We start from the raw sequence: 22673 nt of genomic DNA, 5'->3' as shown, positions 1-22673 counted from the left end.
AACTTTCTCAGCTTGTGATAAGTGTAGACAGGTTTTCCCCCATCTCAGTGTACATGTAGCTGTGACATAGATACCAAGATTTATTACCGACGTGGTGAAGATACAGATGGTAAGATACTAAATCTGTAAGTCACATGAGTCGTACAAGGTTGACGTCGTTTTATTCGTTTTGATTCGATAACCGTGACCTCAGTCTCACCGGAACTACGTCATTCATTTTTACAACTAGGCGAGAGACATTGACACACACTTTATCAGACCAAACACGATCGTCGTCACACGCATCAAATTCGCTTTGCATTCAATATTATTTAAACACAGAGCTACTACAGACGTTATATAAGCTGGAAGCCCCGGTTGTGCCATCAGTGCCCCCATTCGAAGCGTATTTTATGACATGGCTTCCGAAGGTGGCTTTCAAAGTGAACAGTTCCGATACAAATCATTCAAAAACTCCATGGAAGTGTACCTGACTTCTGTTTTTTGTGTGGCCCAAACATCACAAATGTGAAAATAACGTTCCATATTATTTTCAAGCGCAAAATGCTGTGAGTAGATGACGGTTGTCTTTTCTTATTCCGATGGGGACCTTGCCCTTCGTTCGAAACTGTTACTGACATGTAAGCAGACATAAACGTCTTTGGCGAACACTCTGATTTCCCTCTTCCAAAATGGTGACGACAGGATATAAATTCAGCTGGTAGATCAAGGAAAACGAACCATTTTGACTGCACAGCCGGGACCCCGTCGGTGCGAAGGACCGAGTGTTATTCCGAGATTCAAAGCACAGTGCTAAATTAGGAGATAAACATACTGTGTTTTCAATGTAGAGCTAGGTTACCTGTAGATTTAACCCCGCTAAATTGAATTTGGAACCGAACGCTAAATTTAGCGCGGTTAAATCTACAGGTAACCTAGCTCTACATTGAAAACACAGTACGTTTATCTCCATTCTACAATGACTAAATAAAACGCGAACTCTTTGGTGTTAGCAAATATACTGAGTGAAGCGGCATGGGTTGAGTTCAGTGTTTTGAGTGGGTTATCGATCTGAATTACGGAATCACCGAACAAAATATGGTGCTGTATATACTCAAGCAGTTTGTTTACTCCGTAATACTTCACTCGAACATATGACAGGCATTAAAAGCATATAAGTACGGCAACTTGGTAAACTAACATGAGGTGGCCATCCCTAAGAAAACAAAGGAAGCTTTGCAAGTCTTTCGCTCTACTTCTCACGTCACCATTATGACGTCATATCGCACATTGTGACGCAAAATATATGACGTCACAGTCGTATATAGAAAAGCGCCAAAATTTCAAGCTCTCTGTTGTCTCCAAAACGTAAATACATTCCCTTTGTTGATTTATGTCGTGTTTTTCTGCACGAAATGTATTGCCACACATCCTTTGAATATTGTAGTAACCGCACATGTGCATTTTGTAACCTGTAATTGTAGATATAGTTATTTAAATATGCCTACCGACAATGACAGAAAATAGTACTATTCTATGAATATTAGCTTCCACGGTGATGCGGCCGTCAAACCAGCTGTTTCAATCAGAGGGGGTTTATTGTGATTTAATAGCCTCTGATTGACCAATCAGAATCGAGTAAATTCCAAATTCATGGTAGAATGACAGTTAAAGTATCCCTGGGGGGCATGACTCATAGGGTTGACAATTGATTTCCTACCTGTATCCCTGGGGTGACATGATTCATAGGATTGACAATTAATTTCCTACCTGTATTTGTGTCTTCTCCAACCATGACGTATGTCATGGCTTCCTGGTCAGACTGGTATGGGCTTGACCCGACTGAGGTGTCACTACTGCTGTCGGACATGGTGCTGCTTGAGTGCAGCTGGTGGTGTCTAGTGAGTACAGCTGGCGGTGCTACTTGTGTACAGCTGATGGTGGTACTTCAGTACAGCTGATGGTGCTACTTGAGTACAGCTAATGCTGCTACTTAAGTACAGCTGATAGTGCTACTTTTGTACAGCTGATGCTGCTACTTGAGTACAGCTGGCGGTGCTGCTTGAGTACAGATCATCGTGCTACTTGTGTACAGCTGGTGGTGCTACATGAGTACAGCTGATCGTGCTACTTGAGTACAGCTGGTGCTGCTATTTGGACACAGCTGATGGTGCTACTTGTGTACAGCTGGTGGTGCTACTTGGGCACAGCTGATGGTGCTACTTGTGTACAGCTGGTGGTGCTAATTGAGTACAGCTGATGGTGCTACTTGTGTACAGCTGATGGTGCTAATTGAGTACAGCTGATGGTGCTACTTGAGTACAGCTGGTGGTGCTACTCGAGTACAGCTGATGGTGCTGCTTGAGTACAGCTGGTGATGCTACTCGAGTACAGCTGATGGTGCTACTCGAGTACAGCTGATGGTGCTACTTGAGTACAGCTGATGGTGCTGCTTGAGTACAGCTGATGGTGCTACTCGAGTACAGCTGATGGTGCTACTTGAGTACAGCTGGTGGTGCTACTTGAGTACAGCTGATGGTGCTGCTTGAGTACAGCTGGTGGTGCTACTTGAGTACAGCTGATGGTGCTACTTGAGTACAGCTGATGGTGCTGCTTGAGTACAGCTGGTGGTGCTACTTGAGTACAGCTGATGGTGCTACTTGAGTACAGCTGATGGTGCTACTTGTGTTCAGCTGATGGTGCTGCTTGAGTACAGCTGATGGTGCTGCTTGAGTACAGCTGAAGGGAAAAAGTTAACTATTGGAAAGTTGACGTCATCCCTCTTGTCATATAGTTTTGTAGAGAGGTTTATATCACTCTGAATCTGTCTGCGTGCATCTATTATATGAAACAGATGAAGATGTTTTACTGGTCTTGTTTAGGTAGGAAAATCACTGGAAAGGAAATTGCTCTTTCTTTGTTTTTTGAACGATTTCACATCATGGACACACCTGAAGCTTAAGAAATGTTGCATTCAAAGCAGGAGTACTTGATAATTTCTGAAGCCATTCATCATTGCTCATTCTTCTTACAGTTTTGTTTTTTTCATCGAGAATGTAGGATCTCGGCCCTTGTCTATCATAAAAAACAACCCCGTCGCAATATCGAATAGCTACTTCCAAAACAAATAGCTCAGATTGTTGGATAGGGTAGAATTCTATGTTTATCAGGTTTCTAGGAGCGTCTGTAAACTTGCCCTGCTTTGTCAATATAGACAGATCAGTCTCAACCTTCCTGTAGATACTCTCTATCAAGGATGCCTGACTCACGTGTAGCTTGAAACCAACAATGTCTGCAACCTTTGTTTGATAACCTCCCTCTGTGACAGCTTTCTTTTCGTTAACACCCAAGTAGTATGACCCACCTTGAACCAGCTTTGACATAGAAGTTATATTGTCTTTCAGCTTAAGAGTGTGCCAGATATGATCAGTCAATTTTCCCACATCAGCTTGTTTCCGCTGAATCTCTTCAGTGTTGTCTTTAAATGCTTTCAACTGTATATGTCGATTCTCATGAAATGTTTTCACATTATCTGGCAGGTTCCTAAGAGAAGCTTGGTTCTTCGTATTTGTTTCTGTTTTATTCAATACTTCCAAAAGGTTCAGTGATGTTACAACCAGGTTCTCATTGTCATTGCTTGCCTTAGTGTTGAAATCAACTGTTGCTACACCAGCTGTTTTGTTAACGTCAACTACAAGAAAGTCACGCGCGTCTGTGAATTTCGGTTTCTCGTTGAGGAAATAACGTTCATATGAGTCAGTATACAGTTCCCCACCTTCAAGTAAGTTCGTGAATGTCTTTACTACAAATTCATCAAAGTACTCGAGACACCTATCTTCTGGTGAAATCCCCTCCAAGTGTACCAGCAACACTCCCCCGCCACTGTTACGTAAAGCTGACACTGCTTTTGCTACTTTCCCCAGAACTGAAGACTTTTCTTTGCTTTTCCTTCCCCGTGTGATGCTGTATCCTGCATGTAGTTGTATCTTAGCGTGCTGACGACCTCCCTTGTGTTCGTCTTCGTACCTGTGTCCTATTGACGTGCAGACTTGGCATCCAACTGCAACATAATATTGCCACGATTAAACTACGAACATCTGTATATCACTGAGTACCAAACATATTCATGTTATAGTACTTCGAACTGAAACTGGCACTAGGAACTGGTTGACCAGCGAATTCAGTGTCATCCTCCATTCACCCAGTTATATAATGTAGAATGATTACATTATTGCAACACGAAAAGATGCTCCACATATTGCATGTGAAAATGACCATGTACACAGGGCAGTGAGGGGTTGGTTGGTTTGTTGTTTAACACCGCACTCAGCAATATTCCCGCTATATGACGGCGGTCTGTAAATAATCGAGTCTGGACCAGACAATCCAGTGATTGATATCATGAGCAACGACCCACGCAATTGGTATTGATGACATGCATCAACCAAGTCAGCGAGCCTGACCACCCGATCCCGTTAGTCGCCTTTTACGACAAGCATGGTCGCCTTTTACGGCAAGCATGGGTTGCTGAAGATCGCTTCTACCCCGGGTTTTCACGGGTCGGGCGGTCAGGGGAAGTCCCCATTGGACATCATTCCCCACTAAGGCAACCTGCAGGGGGATTGCGGTCCTGAGTTTATTAGCCCTTCAACGAATCATAAAACAGAGATAATATAACTGACAGAAATGTAAAGCAAATTTAATTAGCAGTTTAAAACCATAGATTATTACAGAACACTACTGAATATAGAAAATGAACACGTAGATCCAGGATAAGGATATGTTGTCAGAACCGATCCAATTGCTAGCGTTAAGGGGCGAATACATTCGATCGGGTGATTAGGCTTTCCACATTGCGTATCATCGTACTGAGAGTATGTGAATTGTATACTCATGCTATCAATCATTGGTTTGTCTAATCCAGACTGTTTTTCACACCCACTATTTTTGTGGTAATCACTTCACATTTAACTTGATCATATTTTTCTAAATACAATAATTATAATATATGCCTCACAAGCCAGTCAACGTTTTGTGGAACCAACGCCTGGCGTAGACATACCTTAACACAATTCATACATATTACCTACATCCAAGTTTGTAAGGGTTAATTACCTGTCAACTCTTCTGTTTCACTATCAATGTTGAACATGCCATCTGTGAACAAACAAGATATTTACCTTAAACATCGCCATGAACTGTAAGCCGTTTAGTTGTATTTCATAAGTAGATGACCAAAGTTAATAAGTTGGCGATCATAATGCTTTATCAAATAAACTTTTTGTTGTGTTTTGAATGTTTCACACGCAGCAGTCTGTTTTGTGCGGCATTGCAATTGGCAGTGATCCTGCTCGAAAATATATATTTGTTTGATAATTATGAAAAATACTAAAGAGTCCATACAAAGAAAGAAAAGAGTAGAAAATAGAAAAAACAATCTTAGTAAAATCTAAATATTTTTTACATTTGTATACTTATCCTGCATTACTCCGTATTGCATTTACTGCTATGTTTGACAGAGAGACGAACTGTGTGAGATCCAGCTGCTGAAGAAAGTTGTCCCAACCAGCCCAGGAGGCAGCGCCCTCTCACAGTCGGCACGTGACCCGGAAGTCATGACGTCACACCAAAAGACATAACTGCTTTAAACATAACATCTGAAACTTCGTGGGGAGGTAGCGTAGCGAAAGGGAGGGCACTTAGACTTCGTAATGCAGGATAAGTATACAAATGTAAAAAATATTTAGATTTTACTAAATTTTTTTAACTTATCCTGCATTACTCCGTATTGCATCTTTATCAGACGGCTTGGCCGGTGGGCATACTTGCAGATGTGAACCATATTAAACCCTCGTCAAGGTCCGATGAATCCGCACCGCATACAAGTGATGACCGGAACATCTACGACCATTCCTTTCTTCAGGAAACAAGAGTCGATGCAAAAACGAAACGCCCGAATAGGTAACCGAAATACAATGAGGCGTGTAGCCAAAATATATAACTTACCGAAGAGCGAAAGCGAAACGCAGTAGAACCTAGAGCTAATCTGAGGTTCGACGGGCCCCGCTCGGGGAATCGAAGAATCAGCGGCGTCGGCGGCAAAATCTACGACCAATCCCAAGATCGAATGCGAAACGCAGGAGAGCCCTCTAGGCTGGAGGCAAGGAACACCGGTGAGGTCGACGGGCACCGCTCAGGTACCATAGAAGCAGCGGCGTTGGCGTCGGCGCCGGTGTCCACATCTACTACCATTCCTGTCGTCAGGAAACGAGAGTTGATGCAAAAAGTAAAACCCGGATAGGTGACAGCAATAGAATGAGTCGGGTAACCCAAAACTAAAACTGACCTAAGAGCGAATGCGGAACGCAAGAGAGCCGTCTCGTCTGGGGTGATAAACACCAGAAAGGTCGACGGGCCCCGCTCAGGGTATCGGAGAATCAGTGGCGTCGGAGATAGATGACCTGTTGGGCTACAACCAGGGACCAAAACTGTGAACGCCGGCGACAACTTTCAAGGCTACATCACGGAAGTAGTGGTTGGTGAAGGCGGTGTCCGATCGCCACGAACAGGCTTCCCTGAACGACGGGATGGAACAGTATACCGTGAAGAACCAGTGTAAATACGATCGCCCTGATCTCATTTTATTTCAGGTAATAGCCTTTGGGGGGAGGGTCCAATCCGGCGGCTCATACGCTTTAAGGATGACCGCCCGGAGCCACAGGGAAAAGTATTCCGGCTGACCAACGACAGCGACGAAGGGGAGACCGGCAGAAAAAGGTGTTTCCTAGACTTGCGGCAGTCTTTAGATCGTAGAATAACCTTCAGTGCCCTTACTGGGCATAATGACGCTCATCCTCATCCTCGGCACCCACACTGGACGAGGGGGGAGGGGACAAGGAATGATCTATCAGGCTGTCCTGGGAGTTGAGTCTTTACGCTGACGTCCCAGTACGGTCCATGATGAACGGCGCCCTGGGTACCGCATTCGAACCGGGCATGGGAGACGTCGAGGGCGTGCTGTACATGGACTCGAGCGGCAGTAGTCAAAACCAGTAGAAACACCCGTCTTCTACTTAAGGTCGAAGAAGGAAGACGAGGGGAGTGGTTCGAAGGGCATTGAAGACCACATTCAGATCCAACGCAGGCGGTCCGAACTTGGTCTTCAGGTCTTCAAGACTGAACGAGCGCAGCCAGGCCCGTAGGTCGGGAATTTTCGTCTTTCTCCGATCGTCCGGGATGGCCAGAAAGGAGTAGATGGCGACCAGGTATGTGGGGGTGGTAAGCCCTTCAACCGATGGGTGCTACACAAGTACAGAAGGAACTGATCCAGGATCTGCGGTGACGCTGTCATCGGATCCTGGTGTTTGTCAGAACAAAATGCCTGGAACAAGCATCATTTATCAGCATACAGTCCCCCTGTAGATGGACGGTGGGCTGAAGCAATAGCCTTGGTCGCTCTAGCCGAATAGCCCTTGGCTTTCTGCATGTGTGTCAGGCGTGCAGACGATAACATGCGGGTATGAGGGTGTGGCAACAGACCGTGTGGATGGAGCAGAAGGTTGGACCACACCGGAAGTTCCAGGGGTTGTCTCTGGCTATGTTTCGGAGGTCGATAACCCAACTTCTGGCTGACCAATAAGGCGAGACCAAAGTCAATGGCAGGGGTCGAGTGGCCTGGATCTCTGAAGAACCGTGGGAGGGAGAACCGGAGTCGGAAAAGCGTACGCGCGTAATCCTTCTCAGGAACGATGGAAGGCTTCGACTGCCACAGCGGTCGTATCCGGCACAGGTGGAATGGAAGACGACTGCTGGCCACATTCAGATATGAGGCAAACAGATCTAGGGTTGGGGTGTCGACCGTTTCACATAGTCTGGCCCGAGGCGCCGGAGAGCGTGAGGCGTCGGAGAGCTTGAGGCGCCTGGAACGCCTTAGATGGTGATTCTCGGGGGCGCCGGTCGAGTTTGTAGCGCCGGGAGAGGGGCGAGAACTCTGGGTCCGCAAACACCACACTACGGTGACGTCGTCAGTGGACACGATCAACAGGGCGTGACCGAGAATGCACTGTCAGCAAGTGCCGTCCTGGATAAGCATTTATCTCGAGGCTGTTGCTGTGCCTATGGTGTTGATCTCTGGATCACAGGTGGTCACAATGTGGGCTGGCGTGGGCCACTAGCCACTGACAAGGTGGCAGGGGAGGTAGTCAGCAACAGGGGTCTGCGATTGCGTACCGTCGGTACGATTCGGAAAAAGGTGTGATCGCCTGCGAGCCAACCCCAAGTAGACGAAGTAAACTAGCTTCACAATCGACCGCCGGGGCATCGACGTAACCGGGTAGTAGGAAGTCGAGGCAATATGGCCATTGCACGAAGTAATGAGATCGTTTTCATCCCTGAAGCGGCGTATAAGTACTCCTGTTCTTATATCGAGGTGACGATGGAGGACGACAACACGATACGAGGCAGGTATGCAACAGGGGTCAGTGGGACGGCCGAGGGACTTTAAGTATCAAATCGACACTGTGTCCGGTAGTCAAGGCGGAAGATAGGAAGGTGTCGTAGTCGAAAAGATCAAACCGGACGAAGGAAGGCGATCTTTTCCATCCCTTGAACGCCTATAGGCGCTATCGTTCTTATAGCGAAGGGTTGATGAAACAAGGTTCCTCGTGACAGCCGTGTTGGTAGAGGAGGTCTATTGTTTCCAACATCCGTGCATGGATGGACTGCGACAGGCGCCTGGTTGAGTGGTATCACCAAGCGTACAGGTAGACATGGAAACCAATCTGTAGAAATACATGGCACCCCTTGCCATGGTAAGTTGACCTAAATCCGGTCGGAGTTGTTGACAGTCCGAGTACTTGACACATGACATGTAAATCACTCTGCGCAGTAGCCGAGAAAACCGCCTTGGAGTCGGAACTGAGGTGCAAACTCCACACACAGACAATCCTCAATGAACTGTGTGAGAGACGATCAAGTGGTGTACCCGAGTTTTGCGATAAAACACGGAACCCCATGGGCGTCGTGTAAAACCCGGGGAGCGCCGAGGAAGAGTCTCTCTCAGGAACGCTGGCGCTAGGGTAGGGTAGAACAGCGTTGATGTCTGCGATGTCGACGAAGTAAACTCTTTGTAAGTGGATGTCGTCATCGAATCTGATACAGACGCTGTTCACATGGCGCTCTGTTTCGATGGAAACCCGCAGGTCATCTCTCCGGAATCATAGCGCTTTAAACGACGGGATTATGGATAACGTCTCAGTGGGCAAGCTGAATCAGACCAACTGTCTATTGGTTGAAATGATTCCACCCAGGAAGTAGTACGATAGTCACGATCCCGAAGACCGACGGGAGAGTAGCGACAGGAGCGGCGACAGTTGTTTCACCATGCTTCTCCGTGTGACGAGTTATGAGACGGCAGCAAGAGAAGAGGGCAGTGGCGCCGGGGAGGCGATTGCCGATGGTGCCCCTTAAGCCGCAGTAGAAGATCGGATGGTCGGCTCGTTGATCTGAGCTTGATAAAGCTTGTTGATCTGAAGCTTGTTGAGCGCCGAAGACATCAGAGGATGCGGAGGCGCCGGAGCGCGGAGACATCAGAGGCGCCGAGACATCAGCGGCGCCGAGTCATCAGAGGCGCCGGTGGCACCGAGTCATCGGAGGCGCCGGGAGCGCCGAGTCATCAGCTTGTCATGAACAAGTCATGAAGCTTGTTGAGCGCCGAGACATCAGCGGCGCCGAGTCATCGGAAGCGCCGGAGGCACCGAGTCATCAGAGGCGCCGGAGGCGCCGAGTCATCGGAGGCGCCGGGAGCGCCGAGTCAGAGGCGCCGAGTCATCAGAGGCGCCGAGTCATCAGAGGCGCCGAGACATCGGAGGCACCGTGTCATCAGAGGCGCCGAGACATCGGAGGCGCCGTGTCATCAGAGGCGCCGAGACATCGGAGGCACCGTGTCATCAGAGGCGCCGAGACATCGGAGGCACCGTGTCATCAGAGGCGCCGAGACATCGGAGGCGCCGCGTCATCAGAAGCGCCGGAGGCGCCGTGTCATCAGAGGCGCCGGAGGCGCCGCGTCATCAGAAGCGCCGGAGGCGCCGTGTCATCAGAGGCGCCGGAGGCGCCGCGTCATCAGAAGCGCCGGAGGATCCTTCACAGCTGAAGGATCACAGCAACGAATGACTGCAACATCGGCACTGCCTTGTGAAAGTACAGGGCGTCGTACAATCACGGCAGAAAGGGGCGGCCCCGGCCAGATTTGTTCCCGCGGCAACAAGTGCAGCGAGGCAGAAAATCTGGAATTTAAGCAAAACATAACTATGTGGCAAAGCCACAAAGTGCGGGAAGCATAATGTGTGGCCAATCACAAAGTATGGGAAGCATAAAGTAACTCAAAAACAGTATATTTTATTAAAGTTTATGAGATAAACAAGTACGCTAAAAGGGAGCGAAAAGGCAAAGCCTTAAGCAAACACGTAACCATGTGGCAAAACCACAGAGTACGGGAGACATAATGTAACTCATAAACTTCGTATTATATTGAAGTTTATGAGAAGAAACAATTACGCTTAGAGGTAGCGAAAAGGCAAGGCTTTAAGCACACCAAAACAACATACATAAATGTAATGTATTACCCAAGCCAAAGAGAGAATTCAAAACGCAGAACACGACATTACGTGGCCACGTGGTGAATGGCCAAAATGGCGGGAAAGAAAACAAAATGGCGGGAACAACATTGCGCCCGTAAATTACTGTGACGTGAGCCACAGACGAGCGATAAACGTTACAATTTACGAATGGGAAGACCCTAAGGTCACGGCCCATAACAGGTAACAATGTAGCAGCATATAATGAATGTAGAAACACGCAAAATATAAAAAACAAATAATAAGCTTTAATTTCCACAAGGGATACAAAGTACGTCCGTCCGTGGAGGTGACAAAGCAGTTATGTCTTTTGGTGTGACGTCATGACTTCCGGGTCACGTGCCGACTGTGAGAGGGCGCTGCCTCCTGGGCTGGTTGGGACAACTTTCTTCAGCAGCTGGATCTCACACAGTTCGTCTCTCTGTCAAACATAGCAGTAAATGCAATACGGAGTAATGCAGGATAAGTTAAAAAAATAACCATGTTTTCGGAAAGGTGACCTTGCAGTCAACGCACAAGTGCTACCAGTAGGCCACATGGACACCAGGCTGCAGCCAACTTACGACAACTGGTACCGGAAGGCCACATGGACACCAGGCTGCAGTCAAATTAGGACAACTGCTACCGGAAGGCCGCACCGACAACAAACTGCAGTCAACTTATAACAACTGCTACCGGAAGGCCACATCGACACCAAGCTGCAGTCAACTTATGACAACTGCTACCAGAAGGCCACACCGACACCAGGCTACAGTCAACTTATGACAACTGCTACCGGAAGGCCACATGGACACCAGGCTGCAGTCAACTTACGACAACTGCTACCGGAAGGCCACACCGACACCAAGCTGCAGTCAACTTACGACAACTGCTACCGGAAGGCCACATGGACACCAGGCTGCAGTCAACTTACGACAACTGTTACCAGAAGGCCACACCGACACCAAGCTGCAGTCAACTCAGGACAACTGCTACCGGAAGGCCACATCGACACCAAGCTGCAGTCAACTCAGGACAACTGCTACCGGAAGGCCACATCGACACCAGGCTGCAGTCAACTTACAGCAACTGCAACCGGAAGGCCACATCGACACTAGGCTGCAGTCAGTTCAAGACAACTGCTTCCGGAAGGTCACATGGACACCAGGCTACAGTCAATTCAAGACAACTGCTTCCGGAAGGCCACATCGACACCAGGCTGCAGTCAACTTACGACAACTGCTACCTGCAGGCCACATCGACACCAGGCTGCAGTCAACTTACGACAACTGCTACCGACAGGCCACATCGACACCAGGCTGCAGTCAACTTACGACAACTGCTACCGGAAGGCCACATCGCCACCAGGCTACAGTCAACTTACGACAACTGCTGCCGGAAGGCCACATGGACACCAGGCTACAGTCAACTGCTTCCGGAAGGCCACATTGACACCAGGCTGCAGCACAGCAAAAAAAGTGTAGGTTTCCGTCTTCCGGAAACCTTCCCGAAACCTTCCGGATACCTACCCATTTTTAAATCTGGCCCGGATACCTTCCGGAAACCTTCCAAAAAAGATGTCAAAATTTGGGGGGTGCATTTTGTTCACTTAAGTGTGAAACACATAAAAAAATTAACTTGAAAATACCAAGCAATTTGAAGGTTGCTGAAGGCATCTGGAGGGTTTCCGGAAGGTTTCCGGAAGGTATCCGGATGCAAATTTTCTTCAGGACTTGCTTCTGGTAAAAAATGTTAGCCTGTGCATTACAGGTAGCTGTTGTAATATTCTGGGTTACTTTAATGATAAATATCCTCCTAAAACATTTTTGGAGAAGACAATTGTTCAATTTCATATATTGTCCTTTTCAGATGTTAATGCTATTTAATGAACAAACATCAGTTCTCGTATAATGATATCCTTAAATTTCATGTCCAGACTTCCAGTTTGTACTAAGAAAAAGAAAAAGTCATTGACAATGTGCTCACTTGGGCCTTTAGTCCTAGTGAGATGATAATAAGACTATTTGTAACCGTACATGTACTTGTTATATCCAAAATACTAACTTCATTGAAATTTGCCTAACCCTAGTTTTAGCGTACTACAGTAAGCTCTTCCTCAGCTACTGTGAATTCTTTTATTAAAAGGGATTGAGAGTTAATTTGACACTGGAGTTGTAACCACTGCACATATATGTGTATTCAAATAATATAACAACTATGTGCTTAATACTTCACAAATATCTCCAGAAATAGGCATTTTAGTTATAATTGCAGAAATACTTTATGAATGACCCCTTCACCATTGCCTTGATCTTACACTTCAACCCTTCAAGAGTTATCACTTTTGAGTGTGAATTTGACCTTCAATATCAGTGATAAATATTTCAAAAACATTTCAAAGAGCTATCCAGCACATAAACCAAATATGCAGTCCTTTGGTAGAATTCAACATATCATTGACCAAAATATGGAAGTAATGTAACCAGTATATGCATAAGAGTTACTAAGACTTCTGCAGAAAAGGCAATTTAGGGGAAAATGTATTATATATAGATCACACACGACCTTTTTCCAACTTCGACCCCTGTCCAAAGGAAGAGTTAGACCACAAACAAAGTTCTTGTCTGGTTGTGACTTTGACCTTTGACATAACAGATCAATGTGTCATCAGACGTTTTCAGAGCAAAGGAAACGTGTTATTTATCTTGAGATGCCCAAGCAATGCATGGTTTCATAAGATAAGTGTGGCTATTAAACTGAGGCAAAATCATGAAACATCCCCATTTACACAGCTGGCAAATGAAACATAAGCAACAATCAAATTATCAATTTCTTTTATTCATATGCCTATAGTATATTGCACATTGAACAGTGTTCACATGATGGTTCCTGATGCAGTATGCAATTTCATCCTATTCTTCAATACTCATAACAGAGTGTGATAACTGTTCGCTTGACAGTACCTACGGAGTATGTTCACCAGTTCAGAGAACTTACTTTCCCTCAATCCTCCTTTTCTTTCTATATTGCCATGGATGAACAGGAACCAGGATGTGGGGATACCAGTTAGACTCTATCTCTGCTGCATTGTGTTAGTAGAATTGTGAACTTTCCATTTGGTGTTTGGGTCCACATTTAAAGACAATAAGTCCCATTTATCATTCCTTTCAAGTGTTTACCATATGGCTCAAGACAAGAATTTCCTGAATGTCCTGGAAGAATTCCACTCCAGCTTGGCATTGGTTGGTCTTCTCACATTAGCCAGACCAGCCTTTGTGTGTCCCAGTACCATTTGGCATACAACTTCTCGGTCGGCCTCCATTGAAATAACAGGACCCTCGTCATCGCTGTCTGCAAATCACCTCTGATATCTGAAGGGGTGCAGCCTCTGTTTAGGACTCCCTTGTCTCGTCCTTCCAGACTGTCAACCTGGAGTACTCATCCAGGGATCTCAAGCAGTTTCTGCAGCATTATGTAAAAAGATTTTAGCAATCAAAAAGAATTGTTGCCACATGTACTTACAGATAGAAGGCAGCAAAATCACTTAAGTTGTCATATGTGAGTCTTGTTATATGCTAAACATTTAAGATAATCACATCTCAAATCTCAACCAGACAAACCAGTGACTAATGTTATGACCTCGGTCCAGACAAACCGATGATAACTATTATGGACAATATCCCACATCACTGTGGTATGATTACATGCGATCAATGAGCCTACTCAATCACTACCTTATCTATTAATTAGGCTTGGAATGCTGGGAATCTTTTTATGAGATGTCATTTAGTGATTGTTTCAACTCATCAACATGGAAAAATATATATTTACAATCCTTGTCATATAGCCAAACTATTGCTGGATGCAGTGTTAAATAAATGAGTTGGCTTTAACGCTGCTTTGAACAGTATTCCAGATATATCACCGCATGTTAGCTTGATGTGGGAAGAAAGCCCTAAGTGATGCAGGTCTTTGATGAATCCCACGAGCATGTGCATAATGCTGACAAACCTAGCAACATAATCGGGGAGAACCAGGATTTGAACCCATGACTATAGGTTTCTGCTAAGCCCAAGAGATGCAACTCTGCACAGAAAATTGTAGTGCCTTAGATAATAGGACATCCGTGCCCACAGCGATAAGGAACAAACTGAAGACATAATGAAGAATAATTTCAAAATATTTTCCAGTCACTGTTGCTCTTCTATGGTCTTTCTTTGCATTGATGCTGCACAGATGACTGTCTCTTTTATTCATCCGGACATTCTACAAACATAAGTAGCATTCACATCACAGAAAAATGTCCAAACTGTACATGTTGTACATTTGATTCAAATGAAAAGACCCCGGTTGTGATTCCGACTTAGAACTACCCTAATCATAATAATTCATGTCAAACATTCAGAGATGACATTTATCCCCATATTTAACAAATGTCAAAACAATATTTTGACAACAAAGTCAGGGTCATTCAACACATACATTACATAGGAAATAACTTGTTCGAGGTGAATATCATTCCATGAATTATTGCCAAATTTTCTTGAAATGCAGATTAATGCAATGCAGTATTTACTTTTATTTCTAGGCTATTTGTTTGGCTTTTCCATGGCACTGTTTTGACAGAGATCTAACCTTGATATGACACTTTGTTCAGAAATGATATAAATAAGAGAATACTTTATTATTCCCGAGAAAATTTGGGTTACATTGTAAAAGCATGGAGAAACAAGCATAAGATTCATGATTTAAGTTAAATACACTCGACCCGTGAAGATTCCGGGGTAGAATAGGTCTTCAGCAACCCATGCTTGCCGTAAAAGGCCATTATGCTTGTCGTAAAAGGCGACTAACGGGATCGGGTGGTCAGGCTCACTGACTTGGTTGATGCATGTCATTGATCTCAATTCCGTGACTCGATGCTCATGATATCAATCACTGGGTTGTCTGGTCCAGACTCGATTATTTACAGACCGCCGTCATATAGCTGGAATATTGCTGAGTGCGGCATTAAACAACAAACCAACCTAAATACACTCATACATACACACACAAACACAACATCCAAACACGCGGGTTAGAAATTGGCACTAGTCATTTTGACATTTTAAAGGTTTTGCTATATGCTATCATTTTAGGACTAGTGGACTGAAAGTGTTAGTTCCTATCGCTGCAAACACTAATCAACTAATGAGTTGGGTGGTCAGACTAGGTTGTCATCATACTCTGAGGGCATGGATCTTTGCTGATAATAACAATCAGATTGCCTGGTCCATGTTCAATTATTTACAAGCTGCCATCACAGAGCTGGACTATTGTGAGTGTGATGTTTCACATTGCATTGAAATATACCATGATGAATACATGTAGTTTGTATTTATCACAAACAAAAATACTCACTCAATACTTGGTATCCTCCCTGAGGATGTCTGTGAACCTCCCCACAAACCCTGAACATGCTGAAACAGAAAACAACTAACTTGTCTTTATCCTTTCAATGTTTCAGTGTGAATTTGTTAAAGATTGATAAGCTGTCATTATTCATTGTGATCCATATCACACTTTCAGGCGGTTCAGGTGGCAACACATGATTGGAATTGAATGCCACATTTTGTTTGACATGCACTTTGCCAGATTTATACCCTTGGTAACTAACCCTCATCATCAAATCCCAGCGTTATGAGAATAAGGACACGACCCTTAAAAGTCCTGCACCTGTAGCTCTTATGCAAGCCCAAATAGAAATACCATGTCACAACAAACACTTGATCATAATAATAACAAAGGGTTTCCGAAAACAACAAAACTAAAAGGTCCTCGACGTTTACAGTAGTAACAAGGAGATCAGGAAAATATCTAAATCAATCCATTCCATAAGATCTCTGTATAGAAATCATGGAACATTATGTCTCGAAGCCCTGCTACGTACCTGGCATCTGCAAGCTGCTCTTCCTTCCTTCGGCTGCCAATCGAGTTTTCGAAATACTTGACGTCCTCGTTGTGGATGGCTCAGGTGGATTTCGACCGGGATTTCCGTGTTAGAGGTGATTGAGAACAATGTATTCATACACGAGGTAAGCATATCGCAATCAAGCATCACGGTGTACATCGATTACACGAGGTTTAAGTGTTTGTTTACATTTGTGTTCCAAAATGGCGCCCTCGGTCATACAGGGAATTATGGGTAGACTTGCTTGTCCCGGAATAACACGAGTTGGTCACGAATGACGAGCGGTCATTTCTGCAGCAGTTACGGAAAGAGACGAGGTTGGCCGATTACAGTTCATGCAGGCCATATTGGGAGCCGCGGGGATTTCGACAGTGTGTATTAGGAAGTATATCTATGTGGTGTTTGGAATATGCGCTTGCCTACCATGCCAGGCAGTGTGACAAGGGATATCCCAGCGGATGTAATATTCCTACAGCAGAAATGTTTCACAACCTCGATTGCAGGGAGCTGAAGACGTGACATATTCAGACAGAGACCATAATACATAGACTGTTATATGGTCTCTGATTCAGGTAAGGAATATGTTAATAATATTGATCACGTATTAAAGTTATTTATCTTCTGTAAGCCACTTATTCTGTTTTATATATGTTAGTTAATGTGTGATTTATTTTTTGTAGGATAAGCAATCTACCTAACTTATGTTAATCCTTGCTAATGTATATGATGTAGAAATATGTTTGCTTACTTATATTCCTTTATCTAGATACTCTAAAGTGTCTCATTTTTTTAGTTCATACCGTACCGACTAAACTTACTTTTGCAGGTGTGAAGAATCAAGAACAAATTAAATGACAGGAGTTTTGCAACAGTGAACATTGTGAAGTGGAAGATAAGACATTTGAAAGGTATGGATATTTTCACTTGAACTTGTTGAAGAATACCGTGATGACAACTTTATCATTTTGGGAATTTTGGCGGTGGGGTAGCCTAGTGGTTGAAGTGCTGAAGACAAAGGTTCGATTCTTGTCATGGGTACAATGTGTGAAGTCTATGTCAGGTGTCCCTTGCTGTGGTATTGCTAAAAACAGCGTAAAACCATACCCACTCATGTGGGGATTCCGGGTTGGAATTGGTCCCCATCAACCTATGCTAGTTGTAAGAGAGGGTTATACTATAAAGGGAAATAGCACCTTGCCTACTATTGCCTGGTGGAAACAGCACCTTGTTATTTTTTTTACCTTGGGTCTGAATATGCCCGAATACATGAAATTAAACTTGCATGGTCACTTGTAAACACAAATAACTGAGAAATTCAGACAGAGGCCATAATACATAGACTGTTATATGGTCTCTGATTCAGGTAAGGAATATGTTAATAATATTGATCACGTATTAAAGTTATTTATCTTCTGTAAGCCACTTATTCTGTTTTATATAATTATGTTAGTAAATGTGTGATTTATTTTTTGTAGGATAAGCAATCTACCTAACTTATGTTAATCCTTGCTAATGATCAAAAAGGTTTACATTAAAAACTAGCATCTACTCGCCGACTCTGATTTGGAGATGCAACTAAACTTATTGTGAAAATATAATATGCTTTGATTTCTTTGAAGTAAAATAAATGCAATTAAACTTGTAAACACAAATAATTGTTAGATGTTAATCACCTAAAAATAGTTTACATTAGAAATTAGCCTCTGCTCAAATTTACTCATGATTCTGATTGGGAGGTGCAACTAAACTTATCATTGAAAGATCACATGCTTTGAAGTTTTAAGTAGCTTTACTCAGATTAGCTCAATGTCAAGCTGAAACTGAGTCTGGCGAAAATGTCAAGAAACTGGACAACAGGTATACTATATATGTCATATTTATTTTAGTAAGTAGGAAATAAATAGTAATTTTATAGAAATTTCATTTATATATCTTTCGGCCAGGAATCAACATGTCTCTCCAGATAACAGACAACAATTAGTAGCCCTTTTTGCCAAAACAAGGTGCTGTTTTCGTCCGAGAAATCAGTGACATTTTGCCGAGGTGCTGTTTTAGCCTCACCCATAAGAGATAACCTAATAGATCAGGTGATCAGGCTCGGTGACCTGGTTCATGGCATCTGACAATAACCATCTAACAGTGTGGATTGATGTTCACAATATCAATCACTGGATTGTCTGGAATTTTGGACCTACCTTTAGAATACAGTACCTAACTTTTCAAACAGGTCACAGTACCCTGTGGTGTAATTCGTAGTATTCTGTTGCCTGACACACTGGCAAAACAATGCCTTGTGATGTCAGGGGTCATTGGATGTGCATATATATGCTCTTTTCAGTGGTCTATCGTCTCCACACGCTATTTTGTTGCATAAGTTTTAATTATTTGTTTACTAAATATTGTTTTAAACATATTTATTTCACAACTTGTGAACTGGATGGGTAAACAAGCAAAAACCTATTTGAATACCGCTCCAGAATTAGAATACAATATGATATGACAAAAGTGCAGTCAAGGAATACAATTATATATATGTTCTTATTATAGAAACTATGTTGTCGGCGCTGTCAGGTCGCATTTTTAGTAGTAATAGTGTACTGCAATATACGGCAAGGAATAGTATTATAAATTTAAGATGCTATGTAAAATCACAAAACCTATTGGATAGCTGAATGTAGTCTTGTACTGATTTAAGAATTTCTAAGTTTATTTTTGACGTCCTTTCAGGATTACCTAATAGAATTGAATTTAGATCATATCCCTTAACATAATAGTACATATTCTGTCTTAAATCATTGTAATTTGGGCATATGAGAAAGAAGTGAAGTGCATCTTCAGTGTGATGGCCACAGCTACATGCAGGATTATCTTATAAATATTGCCTGCGGATGCACATTTTATAACAAGTGCTTGTTTATTGTTTATATGCTTTTATTTCATTTTTTACTTATTACAGTGGTTGAAATGATTTTAAACTTATAATGTGCAATAAGCGGGTTATAGCTGAAACGACACCTTAGCAAAACGGCACTGACTGGCGGAATACTCGCCAAAAGCTAAAACGGCGATTATTACTTGACGAAAATGATACCTTATTTTTTTTTTACCTTGGTAAAATAAATGAAATTAAACTTGGATTGATAACTTGCAAAGACCAATAATTGTGAAATGTTAAAACAAGTTTACATTAGAAATTAGCCTCTACTCCAACTTATCCTATACCCGACTCAATTTATTGTGATAACATGCTTTGAAGTAAAATATATGGAATTAAACACACATCGTCTCATACAAACACAAATACATGTAGTTCTGCTCCAAATGCTTAGATCAATGCTCATATTGTCAACCATATTTGCCATTTTTATATCATATTCATGTGTATAATACATTTTATTTCTAATAATGGCGTAATTGGGACACAAAAATATAAAGTAACCCAATACTTTCCTTAATGGGCGACAATGCTTGTCTAAAGAGTTGACTAACGCCATCAGGTGGCGATCAGGCTCGGTGACTTGGTTGATGCATGTCATTGATCCCAATTGTGTGGGTCGATGCTCATGATGTCAATCACTGGACTGTCTGGTCCAGACATCGATTATTTACATATATATATATATTTGACTATTGCTTGAGTGCGGCATAAAACAACAAACCAAATCATAAGTGCGGGATGAGTGATTTGAAATTAGCAAGTTTTATGTGACCTTCAATCACTACAACCTGATCTGAGTCTTGAAAAGATATGACTTTGATTCAGTGAAAATTTGCATCATGATAGTTTCAACTGTAGATACAGTTAATCTGTTTTTGTACAGTTTCTGTTTATTCAATGTATATGTTGTTCAAATAAGCTTTGCCTCTTCACCAACCCTATTCCTCTTTTGGAATAAATAGTGTCTAATAATTCAAACACCATCACTACTAATCATCCTAGTAAACACAACAAAGAAATGCACATCAAAAACGTCATTATTATTATTTCTGATCTCTGATAAATTAGAAAAAACTGTTATCCAGCAAGATACATTTCCTTGGCCCAAGAAGCATGTTACATAGTAAACTGACTCGATAAGTTGAATAGCAGTCAGCGTGGTTGTAAAGGCACAACTGACTAAGCCATCACTACTCAATTAAGTAATTAACAGACAATTGCAAGTACTAATACCCACCCGACACTAATTGCCCTGTTAATCCCTAGTCCACAATGAGTTGACATTGAGTTCATTTTGCTAATTAGCTGTTTTTAGAGTAGCAAGGTAATAAACATCAAAGGTGGGGCAGGCTTTGATCATGTGTTCTGTAGAAGAGATGATGTCACTTGTTTTATGTTTATTTAGGATTAGCTACATCCCTTGATGCTACCAAGGCAGCCCTTGAGATTATCAGACAGTTTGGCTAGACACAAACTGATATCTCCCTTGCAGCACACTATGTGTCAGACACAGACTTTGACCACTCTGTGCAGATGCATATCAATGCATAAAGAACATTGGGTAGATGATACAACAATGCCACACAAGTCAAAGTTGGGTTTCACTGTATTTAGAAACAGATGATGGATCCAAAACTGTATAACAGTAATTATGATTAATTTAAACTTTGCCAGGCCAATATTTTGGCAGATTTGCATGTTATTGTTAATCTTCATTTAGATAATTTTCAAAAAAGATAGGATAAATTATAAAATATGATAATGAGTCATGAATATTTGAATTCAGATCAGAACAAACAGGGAGGGTCACCCCAAAATGTGAGAGTCTCTAGGGGAGGCTTTTGACAAAATGGACAATAAAATATAAAGTGCTTTGCATTTTCATTCAGGGAGGGTTGTGTAAAAAAATGAATGAGAGCATACCGGTAATACATGACCGGACCCTTTAATGTAATATACATAGTTTTTAGTTGATGGTTCAGGTTGTACTTTCCAGTTGAATTTCTTATCACTGTCTATGATGGACTACCAATTAACGGTAGATATTAAATATCCATAATAACTTAGATAAATGCTTCTACAGTCTCATCCTAATTTGTCAAAATTTGAATTTCAATATAGCTTCCATTAATGAATTAATGAATTTGGTGAGAATATCTATTGTCTGAATTCCTAATATACTTTCTTTTGTATTTGGTGTGCAAGGGTAGCCTAGTGGGTGAAACAGTCTCTGAAACCCGGGTTCAATTCACCACATGGGTACAATGTGTGAAGCCCATAGCTGGAATATTGCTAACAAGCTGCATGAAACTATACCAACTCACTCGCTCATTATGTTGTATTTTGAGATCACTTACATGACATGTGTTTTGATAATTATGAATAGTTGCATTTATGTATTTATGTATAAGAACCTATGTAACTTAGTTTTGCATAGTCTTGTTTACCCTTCCTTACATTTTGATGTAATGCAAACATTCAAGCAAAATTCAGGTGAACCTTGTGGTATTGTTTTAGAAGACCGGATACATTTTTGTATTTTCTGAACACTTTTCTGTTTGCAATGGCTTATTTACATGTTCAAAGATTGGTTAAATATCAGTTGCAAGATAAATTGTCAATACCTCACTGTTCGAGAAAACAACTTTAAACATTTGTAAATATGTGTGTGTTTCATAACTTTTGACTAACAAGTTTCTAAAGATGTTATGAAATGTTTCAGGTACCTGGATTTCACAATCTGACACCAGCTACATTTTGGAAGATCTTGCTCACACAATTCAGACAAGGGACTCGCCGGATGATGAACAGTACTCCTGATAACAATCAACAGATTCACCTCAGAAAGTGATGATTCTGAATGAATAATGCCACACCAGTGTTACTGTAGGTGGTTTTATTATGACACTAATGAAGTCTGAATGAATTTATGCCAAAGCACTGTGACTATGTCCAGTTTGTTATTCTTCTAGATATTCTTCTTCAATAAAATTCTTCTGAGATTTGACTAATTTGTTTATTTAGAAAATGGCACTGGTTACTTTATGCTAGTTCCTCTTCTTGCTTGATCAAATTTCAATTTGTGATATGTACCAATGAAATGCCATATAATCAATAAATAAGATTTTTTTCCAAAAACATGATTTGTTTTGCTTCATTAGCATAAAGAAATATAATACTGATCAGCCATAAC

The 22673-nt window shown here is 42.4% G+C and overlaps 1 protein-coding gene and 2 long non-coding RNA genes across 4 annotated transcripts in view; 1 reads left to right on the top strand and 2 right to left on the bottom strand.

Annotated features, from left to right (window-relative positions):
- Nucleotides 1–2271: 2271 nt before the first annotated feature.
- LOC124152543 overlaps nucleotides 2272–22673 on the bottom strand; it is a 29548-nt gene continuing 9146 nt past the window's right edge. Inside the window, exons 3-4 of the mRNA XM_048394491.1 lie at nucleotides 5095–5136; nucleotides 2272–4039 (exon numbers count right to left, since the gene is read on the bottom strand). Coding sequence (XP_048250448.1) covers nucleotides 2919–4039; nucleotides 5095–5136 — 1163 coding nt within the window. The 3' untranslated portion in view covers nucleotides 2272–2918. The remainder of the gene's footprint in view (nucleotides 4040–5094; nucleotides 5137–22673) is intronic.
- LOC125378643 lies at nucleotides 14767–16876 on the bottom strand. Its single transcript, XR_007220447.1, has 3 exons — nucleotides 16522–16876; nucleotides 15993–16051; nucleotides 14767–14858 (listed from the first exon to the last, which is right to left on the bottom strand). It is a non-coding gene; the product is annotated as an uncharacterized LOC125378643 (long non-coding RNA).
- LOC125378644 lies at nucleotides 16954–22434 on the top strand. 2 transcript variants are annotated; one of them, XR_007220448.1, is made up of 3 exons: nucleotides 16954–17114; nucleotides 17369–17450; nucleotides 22203–22434. It is a non-coding gene; the product is annotated as an uncharacterized LOC125378644 (long non-coding RNA). The 2 variants fall into 2 exon arrangements; XR_007220449.1 differs by lacking the exon at nucleotides 22203–22434 and adding an exon at nucleotides 20886–20921.

Source organism: Haliotis rufescens, unplaced genomic scaffold (assembly GCF_023055435.1).
Source record: "Haliotis rufescens isolate VD_foot unplaced genomic scaffold, xgHalRufe1.0.p SCAF_13, whole genome shotgun sequence".
NCBI classification, from domain to species: domain Eukaryota; kingdom Metazoa; phylum Mollusca; class Gastropoda; order Lepetellida; family Haliotidae; genus Haliotis; species Haliotis rufescens.
This window is presented reverse-complemented; position numbering and strand designations above follow the sequence as displayed.